Source organism: Neolamprologus brichardi, chromosome 17 (assembly GCF_056152115.1).
Source record: "Neolamprologus brichardi isolate AB-2024 chromosome 17, ASM5615211v1, whole genome shotgun sequence".
NCBI lineage: Eukaryota > Metazoa > Chordata > Actinopteri > Cichliformes > Cichlidae > Neolamprologus > Neolamprologus brichardi.
The window spans coordinates 1,956,217-1,968,347 of record NC_142120.1 but is presented as its reverse complement, the minus strand read 5'-3'; the positions used below and the strand labels follow the sequence as shown (position 1 = coordinate 1,968,347).

Below are 12,131 nucleotides of genomic sequence, written 5' to 3'. Positions count from 1 at the left end.
AACAGGTGCTACACCTGCCAGGAATCTGACACACCGGCTCGTCGAGATCGGACAACAGCAGATTGGAAAAACATCGGATGGTGGAGTGTAAACGAACGCACGCATCCTCCACATCCTGCTTCTACGGTGCAATCCGTCAGCCTGCCGGTGGCGTTAATGGTGTGCAGGGTATTTTCTTGGCACGCTTTCGATTATTTGGGTGAAAGTGAACAACGCTAGCGAACCTTCAAACTTCACAGGAAACAGCTCGATCGTCATATTCCCGTCTGTGTTGGGCCCTTTGGGCGCACATACACAGACGAGCACACATGAGAGCATGAAAGAGTGAATGAGAGCGAGGAAAATGAGAGAGCGAGACAGAGAGAGCGATACACTAACACTTCCTTTGATTCCGCTCAGATGTGTTGGCTTTGGTCGGAGCGAGAGTCTCCTCACCCGAATGGCGGCGGCAGCTTTCAAAGTGCTTTTAATCCCATAATAAAGTTAGTGACGGTCCTCTGGACACACAGCCCGCTCGCCGGTGAATGCGCTCACGCTGGTTTGACTAACAGTGATTACGTGTCCAGCTTATTAACGCTTTGCGAACACGTCTAATCCTCAGCTGCGTATACAACTGTTATTTTGGGGTCTGCTGTTTGTAGTGAGAGGATACACAGATACACAGCGCTGTGAATACAGCAGAATGAATTCATCCAACGAAACGGGGCGCAGAGAAGAACGAGCTCTCACCCGCCGACGAGTGTGCGCGAGTCATCCGCCGTGGAGGGCTGAGGTAACTTCAAGAGAAAGAGAAATGGATCCGGTGTCTTTTAAGGGTCACGTCAGACAGCTGTAAGATGTCATTTACACTTTCTAGAGATCAAAGCGCGCATTACAGAGCACGACGCACTGCAGGTTACAGGTAGACGTTTAACAGATTGCAGTTATTAAATTTATTGGATATGACACTATGTTAACCCTCATATAAGTGACTACTGCTGTCTTGATTTGCTGTAAACCTGAGAGTGGTGGAGGAGCTGTTATCATCTTGTGCACCTGGGCAATTACTTAGATCAGTGCATGGGGCACTGCCGGTTACTACCCAGGTCTTGGCTAGCAAACAAAGTTGAGCGAGCTTAGAGCCTCCACGCTGTGAAACAAGTCTGACCACCGAGATCAGAATGACACTTAAAAAATATATATTTTCTGACTTTCTTCTTGAAACACTTTTATTACAAGTAAAAAGCCTCTGTGAATGTCACAGTACTGAGTGTTTCAGATTCTCATTTAATATTCTTTGACTTCTTAGTGGTCTTAGTCCTTCCTCCCTCAGTGTTTAGTCTCTGTTCCCATGTTTACTCTGTGCTTTTGTCCCATGTTTCATGTATAATCACCCTTGTCTCTAGGTCCCTGTGTCTCCCGTGTGTTGTATACTCAGGCCTGAAGTTCTCTGTCACTACATCTTCCCTGTGTTCTACATCTAGTTACCGTATTTTTTGTACATAAGGCATATGTACAATAAGGCGCATTAATCAAAACAAAACAGTCAGATAAGTCAAACTTTACTCAACTCATTCTTCTTGCTTCCTCCACTTCCATAACATTGATTCATTAATGCTGAATTCTCTCCAGCTGCTCTATTCCCATGTTGTTGCTGTACATTAATGACTAACCTCGTATTGTGGATGGATTATCTCAGTTGTTCTCCTGACTGAAGTTTGGTCCATTTTCAGAATCCTGCCATGTGATTGCATTTGTCTCTAACCATCGGGAACCCTCATGTTAACTTTTATTGAGTGGAAAAAAGTTAGCGTTCATCCTCCAGCTTCACTGTTTATGCTATGCTAACATAGCTGCGTCGCTAGCGATCACGTAGCACATCATTATATACCAGCTAGTCCAACTTCAGTAACCCTACAAACGTCACTGCTGTGTAGTTTTCTGCCTTCATTTATGTTGGAAGTGATAACGGAGCTGTACGTTTGAATTCTTTCAGAACTCTCTCAGTCAGAACATGCTATATCATGTTTAGGTGGAAGCTAGCGAGCTAACTTCCTGCTAACTTCTAACTCTGTTAAATGTAATCAATCCTGTTTTCATGGATGCCTGGATGTTAAACTTTATTGTTACACCTGGTAAAGCAGCAACGCTGATCATTTTATTAAAGATGAAAGAATTTAGACCGTTTTTAACTCTCAGTGATGCCGCAGTGTTCGTTTGTTTTTGGGACCTGAAGCCGATGGAGTTTAGGACCCAGATTCCTCCTGGAGGCTCCTGACTACAGTAGCCGTGATGGTCCAACAATCATCAAGTGCAGCTTCATAGCTACCAAAGTCGCACTAAAACATTTTTGAGAGTGACGTGATCCGCCTCCACTGTCTGCGTTTGGGTCCGCATCCTCCTCACGCCGCCCTCGCAGACGTGACAGTGAGTGTTTGATTTTTACCCATCTTTAGTTTTATGGGTTTTTATCAATCTCTGGGATTTAAATATACTTTGATTTCTTTCTGTAAACCTTCTAGTAACTTAGAACAGTCAACAGCTTTATTCGCCACATGCAGGTTGCCCCCGCAGTGGACTGGACCACTGAATGGTAGAAAAGTCTAAATAAAGTTTATTACTGCCTTTTCCGTCGCAACCATCTATCACAAGCAACTTTACACTATGACACAACATAAATCCTCGGAATGGAAATACTGATAGTCAGGGATTTCTTATACAATTATTATAAACTAACCAGACACTTCATTAATTACACTCTTTACACTACTGGGTTGGACACCGCCCCACCACCACCTACTTTTTTAGGGCTTCAGACACATGTTAAATCTTTGTTCCACAGATTTAACAAGGTGCTGGAAATTTTAATCCATACAGATGTGATAGCATCACACAGCTGCTGCGGATCAGTCCTGTTCCATCACATCCCGAAGGTGCTGTATTGTATTATTAGAGTACAGTGAACTCTTCTTTATTTTCAGGAAACCAGTTTGAGATGATCTGAGCTTTGTGACGTTGCCCCTCATCTTACTGGAAGCACCATAAGAAGATGGGAAGACCGTGGAAGTCCATAAAGACACGAACAAGGTTTTTATCGACGGACTGATTCGTATTGTTTCTGTCTGACACTGTCGTTTGAATGTGGCGGCAGTAATCAGGACTCATCAGACCAGGCAACGTTTTTCCAGTCTGCTATCATCATCATCATCATTCTGGTGAGCCTGTGTGAACTGCAGCTGCAGTTTCCTGTCTTAGCTGACAGGGGTGGCAACCTGTGTGGTCTTCTGCAGCCGCAGCCCGCCTGCTTCAACATGCACAATCAGAGACGCTCTTCTGCATACCTCCTTGGGAACGAGCGGTTGAGTTGCTGTTGCCTTCTGGTCAACATGAAGCATCGACAATTGACCCCAACGAGGTATTTTCTCACAGAAAATGCAGATCGCTGGAAATTTTCTGACCATTCTCTGTAAACGGATGGCTGTGCGGGAAAATCCCAGCAGATCAGAAGTTTCTGAAATACTCAGACCAGCTCGTCTGTCACCAACAGCCACGTTCAAAGTCACTTAAATCATATTTCCACCACAATTTCAGCAAATCGTATGCTTACGTGTGATTGGCTGATTAGATATTTGCACCAAGTGGACCACACTTGAAAGGTACGCCTAACAGCTAAAAGCTTTAAGTCTACAGTAGCAGCGCTGGACTGGACACAATTAATGATGTCATCTTTTAAACTGAAAAGTGTCTCTTTTGTAGCATCAATTCTTCCTTTCAGATAAGGTTTAGAGCTGCTCGAGGACTCGAGGTTTGCTAAGTGTCACGCTTTGATGTCAGGATCTGCTGCTGCTGCCGTCACTCAGTGTACGAGCTGTGGATTAGACCGGGAGGGTCGAGTCTTACCAGGCCGTTACAGTTGCTCAGGGCCACTTTGCTGGAATGCGGCTGGTCTTGGAGGTGTCCCACATAGTGGCAATGAGGAGAGTAAGGGTGACTCCAGGCTAAACGACCCCTCTTCCAGTACTCCACCCGGAACTGCCGTGACAGCAGGCTTCCCTGTAGCGTCAGGTTGAGCAGGAAGTTGTTCCGGGATGTCGACAGCTGGTAGAAGAGCTAATAGACAGAAAGATGCACAAGAAATTAATAAATATATGTGTTTTTAATTTTAAAAAAGTTACATAAAAAAGCATAATACAGAGTCAGGAAGCCTGTCTTCAGTGCTGCGCCTTCTTCTTTGGTGGTGTTCAGTCATTTTTGAGTCCAGCATCTCGCCACTGGGTCCTACACGTACTGGGATGGCGATCTCATACTGGCCTAGACTGGATAGGAAAGCAGCTAGAGGGGGAGAAATAAAGACAGTGTAAAATCAACACCAGAGTTTAACTAGATAAAGACAAAATTCAGCTTCTTCCAAGTGACTCTAATAAAAAATAAAAACCTGGAGGATTTGCGAGCTGCTTATTTTAAATCACACAATGGGCTTTTTTATTGAGTGACTAACCCAGTTGGAAAAGAGGAACTTGCAGACTTTTTGGCCTATTTCTGACAAGGGCCCTCCACTCCAAGTACCCCTCCTTCACAAGGCCATAAGGATGTTCCCATGGTTACCTTGAAACTGTATACTTCCTGTCTGTGCAAGAGGCCGGCATTGATTTATTGTCCAAACTTGCTCAGCTCCAAACAGCCGGCGTCAGCTTACTAACGGGGAAGGGTCACTAGCGAAAGGAGCCCAGCTTAAACCTTTGGTCTCGCTTGGTGGAGAAGCGGCCCCTTCCCACACAGAGTAAATACCCAGAGATCAGAGCTCCCTGGTACAGACTTAAAAAGCTCCGTACCAGGAAAAATCTCTCTGAAGGCAGCAGATAGCTGTGCCTGGAATAAACAGCGCAATTACAGCACAAACGCTGCGTTCACACAGACTTTGTGAGGCTGCAGCGTATTTGTGACATGGGAACGTTGGTGCAAAACACAACCGGCGTTCGAGCCTTTCGAACTGTGGGAACCAAAACACAAATGCAGTTTCTGCATTTCAGATTTCACCGTTAATCTTCCAGCCCCGTGTCGGCAAAAAACACCCTTTCAACACAAAGGACGCAGCGCTCGTGTTTAGTCTAAATTAAATTGAGACTAAACATGTTTCAGGTATCTATTTGTCTGTCATCTCCTCCCTGTCCAACAGCGTGTTCCCACTTTTCCTCATTATTGCACCTCCACACCAAGCTGCACACCTGCACCCCATTACCACATCGCTTTTTGCCGTATTCCTCTGCAAGATTATCTAATGTGTTGCAGCCACGGCGTCATACTAACTTGTTTCGTCTGTCTATTAATGTTCTGCCATAAAATCCAGCTCCTAGTAAACTCTGATTTTTAGCTTACATAGTGTTTGGGTCTCGTCTTGTTTCATTGGGCTGCTAAACAGTCCAAAAACACCCGGCGAGTAGTAATTCATTTATATATCAGTACTTCTCTCACACCAACCAATCACAGCAGATGGCCCCGCCCTCCCTGAGCCTGGTTCTGCTGGAGGTTTCTTCCTGTTAAAATGGAGTTTTTCCTTCCCACTGTCGCCAAAGTGCTGCTCATAGGGGGTCATATGATTGTTGGGGGTTTCTCTGTATTATTGTTGGGTCAACCTCACAATATAGAAGCACTTTGTTGTTGTGATTTGGCGCTGTAGAAATAAAACTGAATTAAATTGAATACTGCTACTGAAACCAATCAGACGGTGCATTAAATACAGACATTAAAGTTATATATTTTTTATACTGTAGTCAACATTAACATTAATGCATTAAGAGTGCATGTACCAGCTTTATAAAAACTTATTCTGGGTCAAAGTCTGTTTTTCCTTAACAGAGCTGATCATTTGCATATGCCTGTGTAGGTTCTCACTCATTCGGGTCATGGTAGTCTAAGGAGCTTGGAAACAAAGCGACTGGACTTCTTTAAGTAACTTATAGAAGCTTAAAGCTGAAAGAAACTTAAAGGAGTCCAGTCGCTTTGTTTCCAAGCTCCTTAGACCTTCATTTAGATAAATAACTGCCTGGATGTATTTCAACATAGACACTGTGCCTAAAGCTTACTATTTGGAGACACACTTCAACACTACCTCCCACTCATTGGGTACACCTGTTCAACAGCTTATAAATGCATATATCTGATCAGCCACAATCACATGGCAGCAACACAGTGCAAGTGCATTGCAACCGAGCACCAGAACGGGGAAGAAGGCTGATTGTAAGGCAGTAGTAACTCGAATACCCACTCACTAATCTCAGTCCAGCACCTTTGGGTATGTGTAGAACCAAAGAGTCACATCGTGGACATGCAGGCGACAAATCTGCGCCAACTGTGCGATGCCGTCATGTCGACACGGACGGAAATCTGTGAGAAATGTTTGCAGCAACTGGTTGGGTCTGTGCCATGTTTTAAAGCAGCTTTGAAGGTGAAACGGCGTGCGACCCAGTAGGAATATACCCACTGAAGTGGCTGGGAAACCTAAAAGCATACTGCAATCCACACAGATGCATACCTAATATCTGCTTTATAGCTGAAGCATTGGAAATGAAAATGAGATGAAACCCTGAATATTCAGAGTTAGCGTCAGCGGCAACATCCGTTACTTCTTATTTAGTCACCAAAATAGGTCTTATTCTCATTATTACTGTTAGCGATGACTCTCCTACAGTGGGCAATCAAGGCACCCCACTGGCATTTTCCCCCTCAAACTTCCTGAAAAGCATTAGATTTCCCACAACAAATCCATCCTGTTCTTGTAAAGCACAGCATGTAACCCGGCAGGTGGGATTTCCCCTACGTTTGAAGCACAGGAAAAACTCCTGGACAGAAAATGTGAGTACTAATAAAGCAGATAGAATTTGTGTCTTAATTAACGAGACCTCACACAGAATTAAGTGTAATGAAAACCAGAACACACATGAACCTACAGTCTGAAGCTACAGCTTGGGTGAACTCAACAAATCCTCATTCCCACACCCACAGGGACACGAAACACAGGCAGCTTCAAAGGATTGTTGTGGAAACAGTTACAGGAGACATTTATGAATGCTATGAACTCAAAACAGCCATCTTTCACACACACGTGGAAGCAGCGAGAAGTCAGAGTGCAAAAATAGTTATCAACGCTTTAGTGAGCCATTAGAGGTGCAGTCTTAGCTTCTAAAAATAGCACTATACAAAAGTCTTGAGTCATGCCTCATTTCTTTATATTTTGCTTTCTTGTTATTTCTTTGTGGTCTTTAAAAATTTTCAGAGGAATATTTTGGTGTCTTAAGGCCTGTGACTCACTCAAGCATAAAAACGGCATCTAACTCAAGAAATGGACCCGTGGTGTGTTCAAACACAACAGATTTTAGGAACTTTGTTTCTAGCAATTCAGTGGAAAAACATGTGATTTATTCCCCTTTCTTTTGCTGAACTTATGAGAAAAACAACACAGGCATAAAATCGTATTTTTGCACCAATAAGGTGATTCCCAGCAACCTATTAGGTGAACATTTGGCATGTCTCGGCATGATGTGCAGCACGTCCTTGAGGAAACTGCACAAGTGGAGAATAAAAGAAGAACTAGCAAACCTTGGAAAAAAGGTCCTGTTTCAGCGTTTTGCTGACCTGAGAGAAGCATCTGGCCCTTCAGGTGATCCATCTGCTGTTCACTTAAAACTTCATCTGAAATGTCTGTGAAGGTCCTCAGTTATCCAGGTCATTGTAGTCTAAGGAGCTTGGAAAGAAAAGCATCTGAGCATCTGAGCTCACCCGAAACCTTGGCTGATTGTGACCTACACCCATTTTCACACCTGGGCTCGTGTGATTGGGTAGAGGATCAATAGGGGGTCCATTGTCCCGCTTGGGGGGGACACTACCACAGGGCTTAAGGCTACGTCCACACTAGCCCGGATAGATTTGAAAACAGTGTTTTCCTCTGAAAACGCTCCGTGTCCACACTAGCGTTTTCAGTCGTTTTCACAGAGTTGTGCGTCCACATTGAAACGGCCCAAAACGCTTATGTTCCTGCGCAAAAGTGAGTGAGTATTAAAGAATTTAAAGAAAAGCTCTCTGGAGTACAGACTGATATTAATCTTTTTTAGGGCTGTCAAAATTGAGAGCAAACAAAACAACTGCTGTATAATGCCCTCTGCTATAATTGGTCACATGACTGCATCACATGACTAAAATGCGTCATCGTTTTAGAAAGTCTGCGTTTTCGAGTGTCCACGCTGCGATGGGACAGCTTTGTTTTGAAATGTGTGCGTTTTCAAAACGCTGCATTTTTCCTTGAGGAAAACGCCTCTCAGTGTGGACGGAGAGAGAAGAGAGAAAACGAAAACGCATTAGTGTGGACGTAGCCTCAGTCTTCTCGGATGAGAGGTAAAACGTCTTCAAGAAACTTAAAGTCCAGACACTTTTCTTTCCAAGCTCCTTACTCTTCATCTGAAAAGGTTTCACTGGAAGGATGGCTGTCGAGAAGACGTTCTTAAGGAAGGGGGACCACGGGTCTGATGCTTCGAGTGGTTGTTAATATGCACGGACGAGGTCAAAACACGGTGGAGGCTCAGTCATGGCTCGAGCCAGACGTCAGCATTTACTGAGCACAGAACAAACGGCATCCAGAGAAGAGCTTTGAATATCCTCCTAGAAATATTCCTGAAGACTCCACAAAGAAAGTTTTCCCAAGAGAATAAAGGTGGTCGTCCCAAATACTGACTGACAGTAAAGTACAAACTCTGTTTTTGCTTTCATGCTGTATTTCCATGTATGTTTTAATGTTTTAATGCATCGACACACCTGTATTTCACATTTTCCTAGCAAAATATAAAGAAATGAGGGATGGTTTGAGATTTTTGCAGAAGCAGCTTGTTAATCACTTGCTGATAAGATTACCAGATGATAAGACGGGGACACGTAAAGCTGTATGTCTTTGCATCACAAAGACATACAGCTTAGGAAACAGTTTATTATGTTGGACTGCAGTAAAGCACAGGCGGCTCTCTTTGGCAGCAATGTAGCTGCTGTTTTGTATTACGCCTAATGTAAGCTACAGAAAGAGTTTCTCATGTAATAAAAAATGTTTTAAATCTGACAAATGCTGACTTCCTCAGGCCGGTACACTATTTTATGCCTAATAACTGACGTCTTCAGGATTTCAAATGATGAAAGGAAGAAAAAAATTGAAAAAATATGACCAAAAATAATTTGCATAAAGTCAAGATTTCAGATGAGTTAAGCACAAGTTTGAAATAACTAAACAAAGACAGCATATAACTGGCAAAAAACCCCAAAACAACAACTATAGATTCATGCACAAGAATCCCAGGTTCATACAGAAACCGCAGCTGCAGTGTGGTGTGTGCAGGTAATGAAACAACTGCACCCAGAATGCACTTCTGCTTCATAGGAAGGAAAGAAAACGCAGCATACGACAACACATTATTCCTGATTTTCTAGTCAACCATGCGGTTTAAGCTACAGCGACCTAGTGCCAAAGAACTCAACGTCTGATTCAGGATCAGAAAAATCGAACAGAAGACATCGAAACAAAGAGGAAACAGTCGGTGGAAACATGCGTGCTATATTTAATAGGAGAGAACACCCCTGACTGGGTGCCATACAGAAATGTCTTTGCTGATAAATACACCCTCAGTTCTGTTATCGCCAAATGAAAATAGTGAAAGGAAGCACTCTGATGGAAAAGTGCCCCACCCTCCACGCCAGCTACACCACGACTGTTTTGCAGACCAACCCTGCTGCCTTTTTGAAGCAAAGAGATTTTTACATACGCTGATTCTTCAGTATGAAATATATGAGTTATGAAGAAGCTCTGAAGGACCGTATCGGTGCCTCTCTTCTCCTGTGTGCAGTCTGGGTGCACAAATACAGACACTTCTAACTTTGAGGCAACAATTTGGGAAGCAGGAACAACGTGACCTCAAATCAGTCCAACACATTTTAAATGAAGCTTAGTATCAGCTGTGAACCAGGTCTTACCAACCATCAGATGAGGTGTGTGCGTGTGTGTGTGTGTGTATATATATATATATATATATATATATATATATATATATATATATATATATTTATTTACAGTGTTGGGAAGGTTACTTTTAAAATGTATTCCATTACAGAATACAGAATACATGCCCCAAAATGTATTCTGTAACGTATTCCGTTACGTTAGTCAATGAGAGTAACGTAATGGAATACTTTGGATTACTTAATATATTATCATGCTGTTTACAACTACATGAATGTACTATTGCTGTGATTTATTACTGTTACTGAAGGTCCGCGGCTTCGAACCGTAGTAAAGGGACCTCTGGCTAATACGGTGGGTTCTGTGTCGGCTCGTAGCTGAAAACTAGCTTTACTTTGTTGTCTGGGTCAACTTTGCTAGCAGAGACAGAGAGAGGCGTTGAAAGGCTGCTCCAACAGAACTTATTGTTTTTGGAGGAAAACACGAACACGGTGTACAGTCGAGTCTTAATAGCTTACTTACAGCTGGGCTCGTCAGGCTCTCTTCTTGGCTGCAGTGGTTATTATTATATTTACATGCTTCCAGCTCCCGTTTCTGCTCGATGACAGCTCCTACTTTTCCTTTTTCTCCCTCCCTCGCTCACAGACACATAACGGGTATGGCAGTCCATTCTCCCTGCAGCACGGACTACACTGCCCATGATGCTACATTCTTTAGAGCTATACCTGTAGCATTCTGCCTGTTAGCTTAGCACAACAACAACGGGCGCTCTCTCACCCAGGAAACACGCAGAGAGAGACCGGCACCCTGTAACCATGGCAACCATGACGCTGCCGCCTGGAACAACAGAACGTAGCTGTCAAACAAAACCCAAACAGTCCTGACCCGCCACAATATGAAACAGGGAAGTACCGCCGTGTAATCCATTTATTTCAACAAAGTAACTGTATTCTAAATACCACCTTTTTAAACGGTAACTGTAACGGAATACAGTTACTCATATTTTGTATTTTAAATACGTAACGGCGGCACATGTATTCCGTTACTCCCCAACACTGTATATATATATTTATATACGTGTGTGTAGCAGAAAATCTAAACTATGTGCTAAGAAGGCCCGAGGCAGAAGAAGGTAGATAATCCTGTATGGTTTTACTGTGGCAGGCAGCTCCTTTCACATCACACAAAGACGTTCAATCCTTGTTAATAAAAAAAAAAAGTAATTAAGTTCAGGTTTAAAGAACTGACTTCCTGTGACTGTGGAAAACTAACTCTCTGAGGGAAAATGGCACGCCAGGGTTTATGGGGTGGGCTATTTAAGGGAAGCAGTGTGGCAAACTATCAGAGACCGAGGGATATGAGGGGGTCAAAGGTTACGTTTAGGAAATACACAATCATATCCTTGTTCTGGGTGATGAAACACGCACACTTAGGGGTTTTTATTCTTTGCCTTTAGAAGGACTTCTGGTAGACGGGCCGGGTACGTGCTCGTGCCAGAGCACAGCGGGATTTGAGTTCTGGGTTAAAGCTCAGTCGGTCCCGACCTGCAGGCCTGGACTGAGAGCGACAGCCAGTTCGTGCCATCCAACTTTATCTCGTGTGCACATGCTGAATTATACACAAATACAATAACGCAAAAATATAGTTTCAGGCATCTAATGACATATTCAAATTGTGTTTAAGTTATTTTATTCTAAACTTGGGTAGCAGCGAGAGTTTCCCCTTTTTTATCTGTTTAACTGAAATGAAAAACAGATCCCAGCGTGGGCACCTCGACACATTAAAGTGGCACAAAAGCCTGGATCACAGAAATAAACCAGTGATGCTTTCCCACTATTAAAAAAATAGGATTGCCTGTTTAATTCAAACCCAGATCTCAGACACTGGTTTGGGGAAAAAGAATCATTTTATGAACAAACCCTTTCTCAGCTTAGTCGAAGAATTTCATGATAATGTTTTGATATTTAAATAATACAAATACCTTGTTGTACAAACACTGTATATAAAGGATGGACATAGACAGTGATGTCACCAGTTGGTTTGTGAAGTCTCATTATGAAGGTGGATACTTTTTAACCCTAAATGAGATGATCATTTAGAAATTCAACATCATTTTGTAATAGCGAATCTTTGAACTAACAATTGAAACAATAAAAGCATT

At 43.0% G+C, this 12,131-nt stretch overlaps 1 protein-coding gene across 2 annotated transcripts in view; it reads right to left on the bottom strand.

Moving 5' to 3' along the window:
* adamts10 (ADAM metallopeptidase with thrombospondin type 1 motif, 10) overlaps positions 1-12,131 on the bottom strand; it is a 55,843-nt gene that overhangs the window by 38,444 nt on the left and 5,268 nt on the right. The window contains exons 1-3 of one of the 2 annotated variants that reach the window (XM_087830666.1): positions 10,493-10,676; positions 4,172-4,311; positions 3,880-4,089 (exon numbers count right to left, since the gene is read on the bottom strand). In XM_087830666.1, the coding sequence (XP_087686792.1) occupies positions 3,880-4,089; positions 4,172-4,243 (282 nt within the window). In that variant the 5' untranslated portion in view covers positions 4,244-4,311; positions 10,493-10,676. Of the gene's footprint in view, positions 1-3,879; positions 4,090-4,171; positions 4,312-10,492; positions 10,677-12,131 lie in introns of those variants that run through there. The other variant, XM_087830665.1, reaches the window with a different exon arrangement.